This window comes from Melanotaenia boesemani, chromosome 4 (assembly GCF_017639745.1).
Source record: "Melanotaenia boesemani isolate fMelBoe1 chromosome 4, fMelBoe1.pri, whole genome shotgun sequence".
NCBI classification, from domain to species: domain Eukaryota; kingdom Metazoa; phylum Chordata; class Actinopteri; order Atheriniformes; family Melanotaeniidae; genus Melanotaenia; species Melanotaenia boesemani.
Window position 1 is genome coordinate 30,038,384 of NC_055685.1, and position 21,034 is coordinate 30,059,417.

Sequence of the window (21,034 nt, forward strand, 5' to 3'; positions counted from 1 at the left end):
CAAACTATATTTATATGATTCCTCTCAATTGCAGGTTGTGATTCAACAGAAATGTTTACTGGTGTATTTTTCAGAAAACTCCTCTGCCTCTATTCCTCAAGTTTCTTTGTATTTAGCTGTTTTGGATGTTTGGGGGATTTTTTTTTTTACCCTAAAACCTTAAAACATAAAATCCAACAACACAGCACGTTTGTAAGATTGCACAGAGGTGTGTAGTTGTGTGGACGCATTTATTTGTGCTTTCAAACATAGCAGTGAGACAGCTAACATCATATTTCCTTAATTTAAAGCTTTTTTTCTAAAACCAACTGCACTTTGTCTCATCTTTCTTTATTCACAGATGTTACGCTGTGGTGCAAAGGAGGATGGGAAAAGAATTTATGAACAACTGCTGGGAATATTTAGATGGAACAATATGGACAAAAACAGCAAAGTTAGATCCTCTGACTTCTTCCATACAAACATTTTAAAATATCTTTTTTTAAACATGTGACTTAAGTAAAGCTCCTGAGCTAATGCACCCATGGTTCCTGCTACGACTGGTCATGTGGGGAAGCTGAAACAAAAGGCTTGAAATAACGGAAGATTGGTTCAATCATCGCAGCTGCAAACATGAGAAAAACCACAGAAAACGATATTGGATTCATCATCATATCTGCAGTCAGGATCAAATGAGCGATTGCTCTGCCGGCTGACCCCAATCCCAAGTGTGTTAGCATTTTTATTGACATTTGCATGAGAGCAGAGGGGGCATGGCTCCCGATGAGTCCAGAGATATGGGAAGTAAAATGCTTCGCAAATAAAATATCTCCCAAATGGACTGTGTGTGTGAAACTGAGAACTTTTTTATCAGTCTGTCTTTTAAAGGTACTTAGCTTTAGAATTTGTTTGTGTTTTTGCATCTGAAATAATACTTTTTAAAAGGATTTCGAGTTTTACTGGCAACTCCTGATGTTCCAGGGATTCAAATTTTAAAAATGGGGAATATTTCAACGATATCTATGGATTACTGAAGTTGGTTCTTTTTTTTATTTTCCTCCAAAGATGTTTCAGCGTAGGATTAATAATTCTTAGCTTAATTTAGTGAACATCTACTTTGCTGTGGCCCTGCTCACAATAGTTCTTAGTTTACATGTCTATAATGTTTTTTTTTTTTATTATTTTTTTTTATGGCTATCGCTAGTGAGACTGACAACGCTGTGCTGTGTTTTGGTCAAGAAGTTAACAGCAGTCTAATGAACAGAATAAAACAGAATGACTCAAGATTTTCACCAACTCTGAATAGATCTGGAAGGATTTTTGTCATAATTTCATTCACAGAGTTTGTACCGTCCCTGCAGACTTAAAATTAAACCCTTTTTTCTCAGTATCGTTGGGTTGTTTTCTCTCTGTCCTGTTATTGTCATGTTTGGGGATAGTAGTGTCCCATTATGGTTATGAAACAAAACAAAAAACAGGAAAAAAGTCAGGATAATCTATTTGGCCATCTAGAGAAAAACTGCATTCAAGATCACTTTTTTCAATTTTCTCAACTTTTCAGCCCTCTTAGTGTAGCTTTAGTAGAGTAATAATTAGGACTATTAAATGATTAAAAATTTTTAATCAGATTAATCACAGCTTACAAAAGAATTAATCATGATTAATCACTATGCGCATGCATGCCTGAAATGACTGTTTTTACTGAACTGTATCAACAGAAAGAGGAAGCCAATGGTTAAAAATATTTAAAGTTAACTGACCTACACTTGTATTTTTCTTTGCTTGTTTTTCACATGAGATGATTACTTTCGTTGTAATATGAAGTTCAATATTACCTAAAACCAAGACCCCCCCCCCCCCCCCCCCCCCAAAAAAAAAAACTTTTCTAGACCCGCCCCTGCATAGCTGAAGTATTAAATTATTAAAAATTAAAAGTTTCCAGCTCTGATTTATATCCCAGAACTTGTTGATAATTTCTCTCACCACATTCATGGCTCCTGAATGATCAGCCCCATCTCCAACATCTGCTCAGCAGCAATGATTTAGAGAAGACGTTTCCTTGCTTCCTTTTGCTGTTTCACTCTCTTTAGATATCTGAACTTGATCTCTCTTCATAGATGTGTGCATGGCTCTCCGATGACTAGTAGATTTTACAGCTGTGTCACTAGCAAACCTAATTAATGCTGAAAAGTTATATGAAATAAAGGCAAACAATATAACTGAAATAGGCTGTTATCAACATTTTTTATTCTTCAGCTTCATGTGACAGTGACATGGATCTGACTGACATGAGACTGATAAATGTTGCCTACTTCCATGCATCCAAAAACAATACCTTGGTGTAAGTATGTGCCAGTGTGAACCCTGAACCGCTAGTTTCCTTCTTATCAGCCGAACAATAAGCAAACGCAACCAGAGAGACGGTACCAGCAACAGATAAGCTGATCAGCTGATCACCGACAGCCTCATGATCCACAGAACAGGAGAGGGGGGAGAAGAGGAGGCGTCGCAGACACAGAGAGGACCAGAAAGCATCTAGAGCACTGATATTTGTGCAAAACTGTGGGAAAAGTTTTGTTTTGTTTCTTTTAAAGTGTGTTGAACCCTCTCATCGTCATAAATGAGGGATGTATGAGGATTGTCATTAAATGCGATAAAAATGTTAACGCAATTAAATACATAAATAGTTACTAACCTTAGCGTGTCATTTTCTGAGAGCCTTAGTAATAGTATAACCATTTAAAGGCTCAATTTTTCAAATTTTCTTAAAATCTTTTTAAAGACTAATGTTCAAGAGCTCAAATTTCAACTGATTTGGGTCACAGAAGTTGGTTAGAAACAGCTCTCAGTAACTTAGTAACATCAGTCTTACCTTTGAATTGTGGTAAATATAACCGTAGATGTCGTCCAGAGTGTAAAATCTTGTCTTGAAAAAGGTCTATCTTGTTCATGAATAAAATCTGCAATAAAACAAAAGCATTCAGCCGGACACACAAAAACAGATTCCTCTCTGAGAAATTTATTATAAGAGATAATAAGCAAATAAATAGGAAATGTTGATTTGCCTGGAATGTCAGCACAGTAGTAACTACCAATAACAGCCAGATTTATTGCTACTTGGGGAAAGTCACATAAAATGCAAAGATCAATGGTTGTATTGACACATGCACGAGAGGATGATGGTGGATCAATAACGTCACACGTCAACATGGAATCAATCCCTCATGAAGTTTTCAGTGAACGACCACGTTCATAAATCTGTCTTTCTGCTTCAACTTCTGCTGCATGGATACTTCTGGCTTTGTACTCAGCCAATTAAAACCATGACTATTCTCTTTTTCCAGCCAGTCTGATCACAAAAACCAAACACACACACACACACAACAGCTCCTGATGAACAAAACAAGGGAGAGGGAGGAAGTGGAGCAGATTTTCAATAAACAGGACACAGAGCAACACCTCACTGTGTAATTATCACTGACCAGCCACAGTGAAAAGTTAATTGCGGTGTAGGTTACAAATTTTCCTCCCACATAAAAAAACGTATCATTAAACACTTTTGTTTAATGAGCCTGTTAGCCATGTTAATGTGCAGGCCCACACACAACCCTGCACATAAACACGTCACACGCAGGCATTTTAATTGCCCATTTGGCTCTAATGAAGCTTTAAATAAGCTTTTTTTATGGTTAAAAAGATAACCAACTGCAAAAGATGGTTTGATGCAATGCTGAAACTTTGTAGGGGCTTTTCTGCAAAAGCAAACATGTAAAATTATGTCTGTGATGTTACCATTGTTGTCATGACCAAACAGCATGAAACACTGGGCTTTAATTTGATTTAATCCACTTTCTTTGGCTACAGACTGGGGTAATCTTTCTGCACAGCTTAATCACAAGCGTTAACAGCGTTCATGGTGAAAGGTTTCTGGAAAAACATGGCCAAGTTCACAGCAGTTGCCGCACCAACATGCAGCGACTTGTGTCTTAAGTGGGCTTCAAATACAAGTAAATTGAAGAAGCTCATTATAGGGCAGTTTTAATGTGATCACTTACCGGAAACAGGAATGGAAAATTCAGAGAAGGGAAAATGTCACCTCGCCAGAGCTAAACCTAATTATGAATGCCTGTTTAATTGCGAGTGACAGAGAACTTGGACACAGGGCCAAGGATGCGATTTGCGTGAGGAAACAGCATTTATCAAACAATGTCCTGTTGTGTCTTAAAGAACAATGAAGAGCTTCAAAGAGATTTATCTAATTTATCCTTGACTAATACAGCTGCTCCACCCACCTGAACTTTGAGAGGACCCATCTGACTTCTGACTTATAAAACAGAACTATAGATGCCGGTTTGAGATGTTAAAACAGAGTAGTATGGAGGCAGCAGCAGTTTGGGGCTTTCCATGTCCAGTCAGTACTGACTCCTTTTGCTCAGAGTTGCTTCTAAACACATTTTGGAAGGTGGATAAAGAAAATGTTTACATAGAATTCTTCTACAAGCCTTCTTCATGGAACTAAGATTTTAACTTTTGCTCAGCCCCCTTTGGCTGGTACAGCTAAGGGGCTTGAATGAAAGGATTATCAGTGAGGTCCTTCTGCATTTTAAGCCATAAACAGCTTATTTAACAGACAGAGAACTGAAGGTTTTGACACCGATAAATGAGGCTCACACATCCGGCTGTCCTTGTTTCTTCAGCTCTGATACTCATGTGCCAACAGGAGGAGGCATCTGTGGCGGGTAGAGGTCAGCATGGGTAGTCAACAGCTCTGCAGGACTATCTCTTCTATTCTAGCTTATTTATATCACAACATTAAGGTTTTAAAACCAGAAGTCCCTTTTTGGGGGGCTTTGAGAACACATGTTGACAAACTTTTTTGGGCTAGCCTGAAACTTTTTTCATTTGTGCTATGTGCCATCTTCATTTATTCTTGTAATACATATACCGATATTAACAATGACTCCACAAGTATTTAAATAAGCCTTTGTGTTTGCACAGATTTACGCTCATTTCCTTATGGGTATGCAATTTTGGAGCATGGGTCTACAAATAGGCGCAGGGGTCACAAAGGTTAAGGTTTTCAGTAGGTTGTGCTATCAGCATTAGCTAGCCTTCATTCCCCACATGCATCAACGCATGCTTCTTTATATCAATGTTGCAACAGGAACACACCATGAACCCTTTAGTTTTGGAGTACTCTGACCCAGTCTTTCAACTGTTACATTCTGACTTCTTGTTTGACTTAAACCATTAACCTCCAAACCTGATAGTTTATCTGCTGCCTCATGAAAGGTGCCACCGTAACAAAGTAATCAATGTTATTCATTACACTTGTCAGCGATTTTATTGCTGCAGCTGATCACTATATATATTTCATCATGTTGACAGCATTAGCTAGAGGGTCAAGCCACTGGTCCCAGTTATTGAACGTCCTACTGTACATCTTTATCTGCAGCTTCTTAAGTAGGTATGAAACTACTTTATAAGATAAAGCTCCTACAGTATAAGACAGCACACACAGTGTCAGACACAAAAACATGATTCTGCAGCTTACAACATATTTCTCATTCCTCTGTAAACAGTAAGTCTCTCGTGTGGGATCGTATGTGTTTGACTAAAACATATTAAACAATACATCTTTACTGATGGGGCTCTTGTTATTTAGCTTTTTTTCAGAAATAACTTAAGAAACTGACTCTACAAGACAAAGAAATTTAATTTGTTTTGTTAAATGTATATGTCCTCCTGAGGTTAAGTGAGTAATAAACTTCTCACCATAGATGTGCTCCGGAAAAAGACGTTATTGCAGATGGAGGAGAAAAGCTTCATACTCTCCTGAAGACGGTTCTGTGGGGAGCAGACAACAACTGTTTAACAGCTGCAGAGGGACACGGAGAAGAGAAGCTTTGTCATTTTACTTTAAAACTTGGTCTTTGAGGACAAATCACATAGTTCTGACTGCCAACAAAGTTCTAAAGCATGCCATGTCATAATGTTCTGTAATGCTGAAACCATTGCTCCTGAATCTTTTGTATATCATTCATGACTGTTCAGAGAGTTGATCTCAAAGCAAATATGCAGGAGTGGTAATTGAAGATGACAGACAACATTGTCTGTGTCATATTCAGTATCTGATTGCAAAAACTTATCTTTATCTTTAACATTAAGTCTCACCTTCCTTTGAGGCCAAAAAAAAAGCTTGTTTTTGCCATGTTTGTACTAGACTAAGACAATGTAATTTATATAATTTTCTGTTGCTGTCTTGGCTAGGGCACTCTAGTAAAGAAGATTCTTAATCTTAATTAGGTTTTTCCTGGTTGAATAAATAAATAATGAGTCTTCTTCAGAGCACATAGTTTAAAATCTTACCACCGTTTAATGTATGCTCAGGTGGCTCTAAAGTCTTGTACTTTTTAAAGATGAAAGGGAGTTTAAATGTTTTTTCCCCTGTACCGCAAATCAGGTCCAAAACCATCTAAATCGTATGGAGCTGGTCTTTCTAAAGCCCCTTTCGGATATCAGTCACTTTCCATTAACCTAATGGGAACCGAATGTGCCAGTGTCAAGTCTAAATGAACCCTTCTGTAACATTTTATAACAGCAATCTGACTAAGACAGAGTTGATAACATATGCATCACTTTCAGTATGGCACTAGTGTTTTAACAGCTCCCATCCACCATTGTTCAGATTAACGCAATGCAGTGTGCTGTTCAGCTTATATGAATTTTATGGGATAAATGCATGTTTTGAAAAAACTGTGACTCTAGGACTTGCTGTGTTGTGTAGAGGTGCAGCTTCGCACCTGACTAACAGCAGCATTCAACAAGTTTTAATATGTCCAAAAATTTTCAATTACTTCCATCTTTCATTGCTATAATTTACTAAATTATACTAAATACTAAATTATAAAGAGTGCTTGGCATGCTAAATATGACCTGCTATAGCATTTTATGTTCTGTGTGATTTACCTAACTTGATTTACAAATCCCTCTCATGCAAATGGTTAAAAAGTCTGATGCTTAATTTTCTAGAGTTATTAGTGTTTCTAAGTTTCTTTTTTGATGTTCAATTGATATTGAATGCAAATATTTTGAGTATATTATTAGGAGTATTCTGAGAGGGTACGAGATTGTCCACCCTTTTTGCTTTAATACTTTAGGAGGAGTGATTTAGTATAACTCATACCATGGAGGAGTCTTCCACCAGAGTCATGTCATATCCGCTGAGCGACACCACAAACAGAACTGCTCTGACATCCTCAAAACACCCGATCCACTTCCTTCTCTCCGTTCTCTGGCCTCCAACATCAAACATCCTACAGACACAGAGAGGAAGGAACGATGAAGACAAGATGAAGAGATGGGTACTGGTTGGGGATGACAGTCATCAGGTCTTGTTCGAGGTGAGTCGCGTTCACATAAACCGGTGTTGCGCTGAGGTCTGTTCTCCCATCCAGTTTCGCTCCGTCCACACTGAAAGAAGCATCTGCTCTCTGGAAACACATTCCCTACGTACTGCGCTCATTTCACAGAATTACTACGGTAAGTGTGACGTCCAAAACCTTTTTTACAACGTTTCATATTATTTATTTTGAATTTACAATATTAATCCCCCCTTTGTTTAAAAAGAAGGTTTTGAAATTCATACCACTGACTGTTACATTTTAACAAATAAATCATGAAATTTCATCCTTCTGTCAAATATTTTTGATTCTATTACATTAATGTTTAAGTTGAGAGAAGAAATATTTTAACTGCTGCAGCTTAAAGAGGTTACTGCTGTTCAAAAGCAGTTTGTTTAAAGTGATTTTAAACCAAAGCTTATTTGACTTTAATTCATAGAGCAATACTTTTTTTAAGAAAAAAATTCATAACAATCAACAGGGTTAAATAAAATCTTAATCATTACCCAGTATTAATAAATTTGCCTCCCATTTAGGAGCTGATACACCAATTTTGATAAGTTGTAAAACCCCCTTTCAAAACTTAAAACTCTAAATTACTTTTGTGAACCTTTGTCTGAACATCATCTGTACCAACCTTGAAGGGGAAATGTAACATGGCTAAAATCAACATCTGCTTTGATCTCTAACTGGTAAAAATTAATCAAACAGTACTAGATTTTATAAATTAGACACATGGTTAAAAAATACCAGGCATCAACATACCTCCAACTTCAACCTATTAGTGGATACTGCACAAAAGGCAATGGAAAAAACTTTGGACAAGGGTGCTTTAATTTACTAAAAATGTTTCTAAAATAGCATAGCTATAAGGATGATGGAGATAAGATATAAAAAAACAGGGTAAAGACAAGTTGGTACAAAATTTATAGAAACAAAATCTGTGTAGAAAATGTGACGTACGATGTGGAAAATAGGAACTAAAACCAAAAAGCAAAAATGGCTGCACAAGTGTGGAGAAATAAAAGATTCATATTGTTATCTTGGGCTCAGGTGCTGCTGATTTAGAGAAAAATATCCACTCAATCAGGAAACTATAAGACAGAATACAGACAGACACACACACAGTAAGTCACACCAACATTACCATTGTCATACTTAATATTACCGTTATCCAGATCCCCTGTGTTTTATAATATTAATAATGTACCTATGTGTGTGTGCTAGCAGCTTCACATAACAACAACTCATTGTGACTGACGTGTCCTTTATCAACATTCAAGTTCCAGCAGAAACTCAAATTTAGTCAATAAAAGATGCTACTGGTTGTAAAATATCTAAGGTATTTCTTAAACATGTGATTTAAATCTTCTAACAGGAAGTGGAGTGTGTCACACACATCTCCTGGCTGGGTACCCACCATACCCTTTTCAATTTTCACCAAGACAATCGCAACATTTTCTGGGAGACAATCACAACACGACAGCACAGAGAGCGTAAAGGTCAGCTTTCTCCAGAAGGATGAAGCAAAACGCAACAGCAATAAAAGCAGACAAACACGAAGGCGCATATCAGACCATCCTACTTCACTCACTCCCACAGCCAGATGTGCCATCTCCTTCTTTTCCTCTGAGTGTCCATTGAGTTAATGCAACTTTTTATTGAGAAGGGGAAAAAAATGTGGAAATGCAGACCCACAACAAGAGAGACGGAAAGGAAAGGCAGTAAAAGGTAAAGTTAAAATAAAAAAATTACTTTTCCAAAGATACTGAAGTAAAAGGGTGATGTAACATTACAGGAACCAAGTCTAAACTATACTAAAACTATACACGTCTAATAAATGTGATTCATGTGTTTTAAGTACACACACTGAGTGTCCATATCAACCTGCAGCCTGCCTTCAAATGAGCCACAATCCAAACTGGAGAAATCTTTGATTCTTAGTGTATAATCAGATCTGATTATATCTCAATCGTTTTTAAAAAAACGTATTGACACAGGAACCTGTCAATAAAAGATTGGACATAACCACCATGATGCCGCTCATTAATTGTTTCCTTTTTCTTCCCATAAAAATATTTATTTATATGTTTAAATACTAGTGCATATGAATACTTAAATAGGTATACATACAACTAAAGGTAAACAGAAAAAAACAATTAACTAAATGAAGGAAAAGAAAGGAAATATCCCTGTCCAATCAGTACCAGCAGCCCATGCTCCATGGTGCTGATTCTCCCCCCAACCATCCCAGTGGTCAACCAACAGGCCACATTTCTCCCAAAACACACAGTATTTCTTTATATTTAGATTTAAATTAGACAGTTTTTTTGTAGTCTTTTAAAATGATCATGACCAATAGTTTTTAGGCTTTCTGAGCATCTTTTTTTTCTTCAAACATTGTTCGTTGCCATTTCTTTGGTTGAATCTAAAACAGGAACATTATAATTTGACAGTCATGAAATAAGAATTTTGAATGAAAACTTGCCATCTTAGCATAGTGATTAGCATCCTTTTGTTTTCAAACAGATATAGTGCTGCACACATGCAACAGTCTGATGAACAGCTAAAGTAAAATAGTTGCCAGATTTTTTTTTCCTTCTTTGTTTTCTAAAACTCATTCTAGTCCATAAAAATTCTCTGATATGATTCCTGGAAAACATCCATGTAACTGGGTTTATGTCAAAGGAAATATAGTCATGTAGATATTTAAACAGGATTTTGCAAACTCAGTTTATATTGAATTGAATCCTTGACTGTAGACACGTTAGATTTTTATCATTATTTTGCTAAATATCTGTATAAATTCTGTTAATTTTTTTAAATTTATTTAACATATTACTCAGGTTTTTAAAAAAAGACAAAAAGGTTGTTTGTGTGCATGATGGACCAGAAAGTCAAATACCTTCATTTTTAATAACAAGATTTAGCTGCAAAATGATACATCCTGCAAAAATCTAAAAAGAGCCAGAAAAATCTGAAGGTCACACTCCTGGTAGCATTCAAGTTGAGACATAAACAACAGAAATAGTTGGAGAGCAGGGCACAGATGCTCTCACAGATGAGAAACCTTAAGTATGAACCAATAAGAGACACTTTGACATTGCTCAGTCCAAGGGTAGTCTCAATACGAAATAAAAAACAAGCCAGAGCAGAAAACTCCATTTTCAAATTGACTCTGCAGTTAATTCTAAAACCAAATCCTAAGTGTAATATTTAATCTTAAAAACTCAGATTTCTACTTATAATCAGAAACAACATTCATTAATTAAACAATATTCTTTTTAAATAAAAAGCTAATCATTCATCTTTACCTTTTCAAATCCCTTTAGGATCCATTTTTTTTTGCAAATTAAGAATAATTACATTAAATTATGTTAAGCTGCTTATCAACCTCGAAGAGCTGATCTTTTCTAGACATACACATAAACCTTGACATGCTTACACACAAACAGACCAACACATGCTCTCATGGCGCTGCATGTCAATTATCAGAACCCAGTAATTTATCTTCTCATGAATTCAGGCAGATAAGAGAGGGTATGTGAGTGGTCCATCTTTCAGCACCACCTGAGACTCCTCTTCTCCGCCCCCACCCTTAGCTTAGATGTGGCACAGTCATACAGTCCCTTGATAAGTGTTTCAGAGAAAATAAAGAAAACATTAAACAATCAAAAGCTGGCATCGTGAGTGACACAATCGTTAAAAAAGAAAAACCTTCATGTAAACAGGACAACAAACTGGATTATGATTAAAGTGTTTTGACGTGGTGGAAATTACCTGTGGTTAATCACTTCCGTCAAATCCGGTCAGATGTGCAACAAATCAGCAGCATCCAGAGACGCATAAAAAATATATAGATGTCATGCAAATAACTCGGACTGAAGTTATGAGCCGACAGACTGGTTCTCTACAATGTTTATGTTAAATAGAGATCATACGAAAAGCAGCTGTAATGAGTTTTATTATCATACTTTCACATGAGATTTAACATCAGCATGCGATGAAGGACAGGCATATTATGGTAGGATGAAGGAGAAGGAGCTCCTCAGGTAGAGATTACTCAGAAACAGGGGGGAAAGTAATCAAATTTCCATGAATATCAGCTTCTTGTGTGTCTGCAGTGCAGACAGAAGACGTGCTTTTGGACCTCATGCAGCTTTTTTTACCTTGGAGGTAGCTCCCCATCTTCTCTTTGCTCACAATGCATGAAATTGGTCTGAATGTGTAACCCAGTTCCAAAAGACTTGTTACGCTGTGTAGGTGTAAATAAAAACAGAATGGAATGGTTTGCATCAGCAACATGTCTCCAAAAAGTTGGGACAGGGTCATGCTCACCACTGGGTCAGCACTGTATCTTCTTCTATTAACTACAGCCCATAAGCATCAGTGAGACTAATATGCAGTCATTGATGTTATGCAGTTAAGCACTGTCTTGCTGAAACATGCAAACCCTTCCCTGGAAATAAAAAAAAACATGTATTGTTCTAAAACCTGTATATACACCCTTCAACATCAATGGTGCCTTTCCAGATCTACAAGTAGCCAGTTCTATACACACTAATACACCCCTATACCATCAGATACAAAGGCTTTTTGAACTGAGTGCTGATAAGAAGTCCTCTTTAGTCTGGGGAAGATGTCGTCTCCTAGTTCCTGAAGTAATTTCAAATCTTGACTTGCCCAACAATATAAGTTTTCCATTTTGCCCCAGATCATCCTAAATTAACTTTGTTCCAGGAAAGTTAAAGATGCTTCAGCATCGTGTTCTCATACAGCTTCTACTTTGTACGACAGAGCTTTAACCTCCATTTGTGGATGTAATGATGAACTCTGTTCAGACAATGATTTCTGAGAGATTTCCATGTCTGTTTGCACAAAACAAAATTATCAGTGGTCACTTATATAAAAAAGAAAGGGCTACATATTTAGATTGCACCATACAGTACATCATTAGAAGTGATGTAGGGGTGATTTTAGATCTAAATGCAAATATGCGAATGATGACCACAATAAAAGTGAGGTTAAAGCCCCACTACCAAACTTCAACAGATTTTCTCAGTGAAGCGCCCTTAAACTGCGGCTAATCCGGTATCCACCTAGCATCCTGTCTCTTCTCTGAGCTCTTTCTAGTCAGTAAAAATCTGTCCATCTTATCTCTTGCTCTGTCACTTTTTCTCTTTCTTTTCCTCGCGTTTTCTGACAATGTCCTCTTGGGTTTCGTTAATAAATCAGCCACGGTGCACGTTTAAAACAGCCAGTGTGTTGATATCCAGTGGTTGGTGTGTGATGCAATGCCATAAAACGAAATTCAGCTGTCACATGATACCAGCTGATACTTGGACTCCAACTTTAAAGTAACAGTACTGACTTTTGCACCCTCTACCGAAGGCTAAATCAACACTTGTCTTACATCTTGTCTCTTCTCGGAGCTCTTTCCAGTGAGTAAAAGTAAGTCTGATGTTGATTTTTGTCTCATCTCTTGCTCTGTCACTTTCTTTCTTCTTTTTATTTGCTTCCTATGATTACTATTTTCATGAGTTTCTTTGCTCAATCAACCATGATGCACATTCAGAATGGCCAGCATCTTGATATCCAGTTGCTGGTGTGTGAAATGGTGCCGTAAAGCAAAATGCAGCTGTCACATTGTCCTGGGATGCTGCAGGGCAACAACTGATCCAGGAATGAACACAATCAATGTCAGTGTGCCATCAAATATATGGCACACTAACATAAATAATTTATATCTGAAATCTTTCCATTTTTTAATTATTTTATTTAACTAAAGCATCTTATTTGGAATTTTTTTAACTTATTACTAAAATTCAGATGTTTCTACAAATCTTTAAAAAGTTAACTGAAAACAAAAACAAAAAAAAAACTAGTACATCCTCAGTTAATTTAACCTTGTTAGTGTTTTATTATTTTACCTATTTTTAATGCTTTTCTCTTTTATTTATAATAACGTTGAATTTAAGTTTATTACCATCTGTCCTGTCATGGCCATCACAAGCTTCAGCAAGTGAATCCAGCCACTGGAAGATGATAAAGAAGGTGGTATTTTGTGAAACAAGTTCATTGATCACAGATGAATATGGTCATCTCACAGTCTCCTCAGCTTAGATACCTGCCCTCTGCTGCTCAACTGATAAGACTGAGCCACCACTGCCTTTGAATATATGTGTGTGGTGAGCAGATGATGACTACCAGACATATCGACATATCGAATGAAGACGGCCATCTCAATCTCACATCTCTGGCCAGTCACATGGCTGTAGACAGAGATAAGAGCTTTGCAGATAAACAAGTGAAGTAAGTTAGTAGGACATTCCCTGCAGAGATCGAACTCAGCTCTAGTGATGGCAGCACTAAAGATCCTAAACATGCATCATTACATTTTAATAAAAAAAAAAACATGTGACAAGCATCTACCTGAAAATCAGGTGGTTGACTTTAAACTGGGTCTCTATCACACCCGTCGTCCTCAGTCGTACTCGCAGGACGTCTGTCTCTGTGGGCACATAGTCTGGAGACATGATGCGGGTCATGTTGTCAAAGAAACTAGAATCAGGAGGGGAAAGAAAGAGAGAAAAGGGGATGCAAAAAGATTAAAAACCAAAAAACAAGACGCATAAGACAGCCAAAGGAAAAAAAAAGCAACTTGCAGTCAAACTTGAGATCAAAAGAGAAATCAGGTATCAGTTACTGGTGTGAAGGCTGGTGCATTGTGTGTGTGTGTATCGCAGTTGTGTCAGCTGCCATTTGGTGTGTAGGGTGCACAGTGATAAGGCAGGAGCCCGAGGGGGGCAAAGCAGCTCATCACGATGAATATTTACACTGTTGTTTACCATAATAAACACACCGAGGCTAAGCTTTCAAACCCTGATTAGCTTTTAACACAGCTGAGTTCAACGAGGCGTATCATGTGTGTGCACACTCAGTGTAATGTGATCTTTTACACACACACGCACAAAAACACACATGGAGGCATCTCACGTATTTGAACTGACTGTGACATTCTCAGCTAGTCATCCTGAATCAGTTTCTTGGACAGCAACACACATCCTGCTGCTTAAGCACACGAAGCAGAAAACACATGAGTCTGTTTCGTATTTCTGTTGTTGTGAGGACCATTCAGAGATTTGGAAAGATTAGAGGACATTTCACAGTTAATGATGCACTTTTTAAGTAAGTATTTATCATCCAGATGCAGCAAGTTTGAGCATCTCTATAAAACAGAGGCTTTGGCAGTTTGCTGCTCTGGAGCATTCAGATGTGTGTGTGTAAACCCAAAGCCAAGGAGGAAAGACATCAGCAATGTTGTTGATGCCCTTCAATCTGTGAAGGGCCATTTCCAAAATATTTCTTTTAAATTTAAAAAGAAAAATCAGATAAACGAAAAGAAAAAATAAATAAATAAACTCATCTCAGACTTTCCATGCCTTAGTTAGTATACTAAAAGTTAAAGTTCATGAGAGTACAATTAGAAAAAGACTGAACTTGTTTGGGTTATTTGACAGAAGAAAACCTTTTCTTTCTTAAATAACATGATGGCACAGGTATAGGCTATAGATTTATGTTCAGTTTATGTACATTAATAGGTACATTCGTTCAAACCTTGTCAAGCATCAGTGCCCACATCCTCCCATGTGTGCTTTATTTTAGAATAGGAATGCATCCACTAGAGGGCAGTGCAGAGTTCAGTTTCAGACACTAGCAAACATAGGAACCGTGATAACGGTACAATCCCAAAAGAAGTTTAGCCATTTGTGTTCTTGTAATTCTGGTCGTCCTATTCTTCTTCGTTCCTCTCACTGGTTGTTTGGCTTGTGTTTTCACTGTAACCATTCCTTAAAGTGGCTCCATACCCTCGTGCTATGACAGTGAAATCACTATTTTGGATTTTCCCTCACCTAAAATCTTTGTGGCACAACCCGAACAAATCAGGCTTAAATTAACTTCCATACAAAACAACTTCACTCCAAAATTTTCCACACAAGAACATTTTAGTAACGCAAAAAAAATTAATATAGTAAAAATTTAAATAAGAATGGAATAAACCTGAGTGACATCAGTATAACATTTAGCAAATGTTTTGGATAAAACTCACTGTATTTGTTTTCAAACAATACTTTCTGCCCATAGATCACATGAATGGAGCGTGATGGACATCAGACTCCTATGATGGCACCACGCGTCACACGAAGGGAGCATAGATAATCTGTATATAAAAAAGAACGGATCGCAACTGCAACTTGGTTCTCATCGTTCATTTAAAAAAGCTGTTTAAAATAATCGACTCGTTAATGAACCACACATCTTGACAAAGAACAAACAGAAGGCTCTGTCCGTTGCAGCTGAACAAACCACAAGACTTGTAGAGTACTGCTCTCTGAACAGAAGAGTCTCTTCTGTTAGGTAGGTAGGCAGCGGCAGAGGGAGTGATAGCCTAGTGGTTTCAGAAGTGGGCTTGGGTCTGGCGAACCTGTGTTCAAGTCCCTGGGATGGCACCCAAGGTAAAACCCATCGCTGGAATCTGGCAGCCGGCCCTTAAAAAGGGGAGATGTTGGTCATAACGCAAAGCCTCACGTTAAAAACCAGAGGAAGAGGGGTGATGATTGACTACTTTTGCCAGAACAAGTCATTAAGATGGCAATGAATTTTACCCAAATTTCCCTGAAGACTCTCCAAAGGGATTAATAAAGTATTTCTATTCTAACTCTTTTATAAACCAAAGTATTCTGAAGTCAAATGTGTCCGACAGCTTTGGGCCAATTTGTACTTGTACGTTACCTGTTTGAATCAACCATGTAAGGAAGAGTGGGCCAAAGTTCCTCCACAACAATGTGAGGGATTGATGACATCATATGGAAAATATGGTGTTATAGTTACTAAAGGCTTTTTTTTTTAATTACATGTGACGATAGGTAAAACTTTAGATTCAAAAGAGGTTGTAATTTTTTTTCTTTGTGAGTCATTGAGCCATCTTGGGTTAAAGAATTTGAGAGTATTTGATTTCTTACTGTTCACAGAATGCAACTTGCTGAAAAAAAATCTCCCCTTCAACAATGATTTTTTTTAGATTACCTACAAATATTGAGATCTAAGTTTAGCAAAAGGGTCTGGAGAAGGCAGAGTCCTCACACGTAGTGTATTAGTATGAGGAGTGTGTGTTAGAGAAGAACAGAAAGTGATGTTGATGAGTTGTGGTTCTCAGTGGGAACAAGGGGACTTGTCGGTGTAGATAACCCCGTAGCCAAGGCCTCTCACTGGGGCAGAGGATGAGAATGGACGGCCTCCTGGTGGGCATCCGTTCTGTCTTACCACCACATCACACACAAAAAAAAAAGATGAAAAACATCCCCTCTGTAGTTGCCTCTAATTTTCCATCTTTATCATCCTCACCTCTTCCACTGGTGCCAAAACAAATCAACCTTTGATTCAAATGTACCGGTGTTTCCCAGGTTCACAGCCCTGGGGTGAGCTGGGGTTATGGCAGTATAATGGTAGGGGAAACACTGTATACACATTTTACTAAACATACCTGAGGTTTAGTTTTTCCTCTTTATTATTTTACTAAACAGACACGTCAAACACCAAAACATATTTTCAATATTTGTGTTGAGGTTTGTATTTACAAACTACTGTGTCCAGTCTCCCTGCTTTTGTCCCTTTCTGCCCTTCTGATGTTGACTTCAAGTGACAGAAGGCACATGGCAGAGCATCAGCTGCTAAGTCGTGCTAATTAGACCCCTGCTTCTCCTCCGCTCAGCATGGGTGTGTGCTGGGAAGTACTCACTACAGAGCAGAGTCATTGAGCTCGTACTCGTAACCCCGGGCGGCTGCGGCCCTCACCCCCTGGTCAGCCCACAGACAGGACAGAGCGTGGCTCAGGAAAGGAAACAGCACCTCTTCTTCATCAAAACACCGTCCACATGACAGGACAGAATGGGCGTGGACCTGCGAGGACGACACAAAGACAGAAATGCAGATGAATGATCAGGTAGAAGCACAGGTCAGATGGAAAAAAAGATGCAAGTCCAAGCAACAGAAAAATTTATGAGTCTGTCTCTGCTTCCCAGACTAGCTCATCAAAGGAGATGACATTTAATACAGGAAATGCTTTGGTCATCATCTCCCTGCAGGATGTGCTGAGTGGGTGGAGAGTGAATGAGCTCTAACAACCAACAAAGTTCAAATCAAATTAAACCTCACATTTCCACCATCCACCTAGTGCCTAACTTTATAACTGTCTTTTATTCAAACAATGGCTGTATATGTTGCTGAACTCAGTGTTGGGATGCTGCTCTCTAGTGGTGATCGGTAGAATCACAAGAAATACTAAACCACTCCATCTGAAGTGACCTAAAGAACTAAGAACCATGGAGAACTTTCTCACCACTACCTTGTTCCTGCTGTTGGCCAAATTGATTCGGAGGACACCCATCCCATGGAGGACAAACTTCATAGAAGTCAGAAGGTTATCCAGCACCGCAGGCTGCCAAAGATCAGAGTTCACAAGGCAAATTTAGTTCTCACGAATAAAAATTGATGCATATCTCACATTACAATAATGCTAAACATGGCTGAGTTTTCTTCACAAAAAAGCTTTAACTTGTGTGTAATGTCGGTATTTCCTCATATGCATCACAGACATTGAAGGAAGAGACACCAACTTTTTAAAGTATCCCTTTAAATCAAATTTGGTAATTAAGCTTTTTCAAACGATTTGTCTTAAAAAATGTTTCTCCTAAATACAAACCAGGGCCAAACAATGAGAGAAAAGCTTGTCTGGTAGGTTGTGTTGATGGTATTTAGAGTTTGTAAAAAACAAAATCTTAACAGAACAAAGAATGAAACAAAAAACTGTTCCTAGTCTGGTTGACCTGAGCTGTTAATCCAATAATGTGATCAAGCAAAATAATTTGGCCACATTGGGGCAGCAGCCCAGCTGCAAACAAAGCGTTTTACCAAGTTTTTATGTTGATGCAAACAGTTGCTTATTTACACTTTCAGTGGAAGTAAAGACCAGAAAAGGACAAAAACACATTGTAGTCATCTTTCAGATTACACACCATCATTTAACCTATTGTCTTAAAAAGATGTTAATGCAACATGAAACACCACCTGAAGACTGCATAATAAATATGATATGTTGACTCCTAATAAAATCAATGATGATGCAAGGATCAATAAAAATTTGATAAATAGCCCTAAAACTCAGCCAAGGGCCAACCAATCCAGGAGGAGAGACTAAAATTTCAAAACCAGGAGGACTAGAGAAGCTATTGGCGCCTCCACACAAAAAGAAATAGACACAATTCTGATTGGGGACTCTATAACACAGCATGTGAGGATGGCAAAGACAGAAAATCTAACATTTTCTGATACATCAGTCAGGGAACTGATATAGATCTTGCAAACCATTCAGTCTTCACATCCAGAGGAATGAAGATTATTGTCCACACAGGGTGTTTTGATATTCTGAGGAGGAAAACTGGCTCTGAGATCCTGAAGAAAGACTTTTCTCTGCTGTTGGAGAGACTGTGTCAGTATGGAGCACCATGTTTACATTTCAGGACCCATTCCTACTGCGGGTAAAGGAATTTAACTTTTCAGTCGACTTCTTGGTTGTTAAATGCATGTATCGCCCATGGGATAAAGCTCATTGATAACTTTAATATCTTTAGGAGCGACTCAGACCTGATGGTGCACATCCAAATCTAACTGGATGCAGATTACTTGGTGCACACTTGCATTATGCTCTTGGGATGGCAAACCCAAACATTAGTGTACAGATAAGAGCAAGAGTAGGTGGCTCTTGATATGGACAACAGAAAACCATGTAGACCTGGAGGGTTGTGACTTAAGCTCTGCCTATCTTTAAGCATAATCTGTTTTGTTTATTTACAGTGCTGACACTTACTTAACCCATTGAGGCCCAACCCATGAAAAAATGGTAAGAAAAGTCCCATTTTTTCATATGAGGTCTTTATTTGGCCCTTTAACAAAATGTAAAAAAAAATTAACATTTTTTGGGGGAGGATATCTACCATTTATTACCATGTGAAATATTAAAAATATTATAATATGGTTTTCTGCTTCTTGGTATCAGATTGTGTTCAACAGGATTTTGAGCAAACTTTATACCAAAAATTGTAGCAAAATGTTTCAGAAACTGTATGTAACAAATATGTCATGTCGGGCTCTTATGGGTTAAGCAAGTTGTCCTTTTATTGCCAAGAAACATGAAGTAATTGTAGCCATGTCTTTAAACACATGCAAACATAAACAGAAATACAGTATAAAAGGTAAAAACACAGTTTGTACAGTTCTAACCAGGTTTCCTCATGGATATTGGATGTTAGGAGGAAAGGAAGATCATTTTCTCAGACATAAATGTGGATTTACGTACATAAGTCGCCCCCTGCTGGTCATTAGGCAGAATGCAAATTACAATTCCTGTGATGGCTTTTTTTTTTTTTTTGATAACTTGACACAATGTCCATCTTCCATGTCATATTTTTATTAAAACATTTCCATTTCTTTAGTTTATAGTTATATAGTCATTAGAATATATATAAAATAAAAATAAAACAGACAATTCTAATGTGGACTTTCAAAATGTGCAAAATATTTCTCTTGTGTTTGCCACCTATTTCTTACATTCAAAAAAGGAGTTTAAGCTCAAGTGCTGGCTTGGATCCATAACAACCCATGGACTAATATATGTCAGGGTGTGAAAAACCAGTGAAATTCACACAAAGTGAACTCATGTCCTCATGTACCTAAAACTACAATAACTTCTGCAGAAAGGTGGGAGGTGTGTGAGTGTAAATGTGTGTGTGCTTTTCTCTGTCACTGCTACCAGCTAAAGACAAGCTTCACATTCCTTCATGATTCTATCACAGTCTGTTCGCTCCTCTCTCTGCATGCATAATCCACATGGAGATCTGCTGCTGTTCTAAGTGAAATATGAGGATAAATGTTTGGGTTGCTGACAGCACGGCGTTGATTTGTGTTAGAAATATGGCTGCTTTTGTCTTCCTGTGCTGCTATCTGGAGATATTAAAAACATAATATCACAATAAATTTATTACACAAAACACCATTGCTGTCTTAGAAATACAAAAACTTGTATTTTCCTGCTTCTTTTATAAGAGTTAATGTGACTAGAATTGGTAAATATATAAAAATGTGTAGGAAAAATTGTAACTGAATGTTTTTATCAAATAATAATAACCTGCAACAGCTCTGGCTAGGTTTCTTAGTGAATTATCAAAGTGTTCCACACATCATTTAGAAAGCCAGCAGGAAAAAATGTCAAACGTTCCAGATTTAGCCAAAACAGTCTAAAACTAAAATGACCTTTGAATCCCAGAAGAAGCAGCTACAAAACTATCGGTAAGGAGGAAAATAAAAGGCCAGAAAACAAAGGAATTGTGAAATTCTGGAGCTGATGTGCCATTCATCCATTTTCCATACTGCTTTTTTACCAATTCTGGGTCGCGACGGAAATGGAGCCTACCCCAGCAATTAGCAGGTGAGAGGCAGGCTACACCCTGGACAGGTCGCCAGTTTATCGCAGGATAAAACACAGAGAGAAAAACAACCATTCGCCTGGGGAGAATTTAGAGTGACTCTTTGCCTTT

General features: G+C 37.7%; 1 protein-coding gene across 3 annotated transcripts in view; it reads right to left on the minus strand.

The window, feature by feature from the left end:
- Positions 1-21,034, minus strand: part of gnav1 (guanine nucleotide binding protein (G protein) alpha v1) — a 31,306-nt gene that overhangs the window by 2,233 nt on the left and 8,039 nt on the right. Inside the window, exons 4-9 of one of the 3 annotated variants that reach the window (XM_041982536.1) lie at positions 17,782-17,880; positions 17,182-17,342; positions 13,815-13,943; positions 7,166-7,295; positions 5,755-5,826; positions 2,852-2,939 (exon numbers count right to left, since the gene is read on the minus strand). In XM_041982536.1, coding sequence (XP_041838470.1) covers positions 2,852-2,939; positions 5,755-5,826; positions 7,166-7,295; positions 13,815-13,943; positions 17,182-17,342; positions 17,782-17,880 — 679 coding nt within the window. The remainder of the gene's footprint in view (positions 1-2,851; positions 2,940-5,754; positions 5,827-7,165; positions 7,296-13,814; positions 13,944-17,181; positions 17,343-17,781; positions 17,881-21,034) is intronic. The other 2 variants (XM_041982537.1, XM_041982538.1) reach the window with 2 other exon arrangements.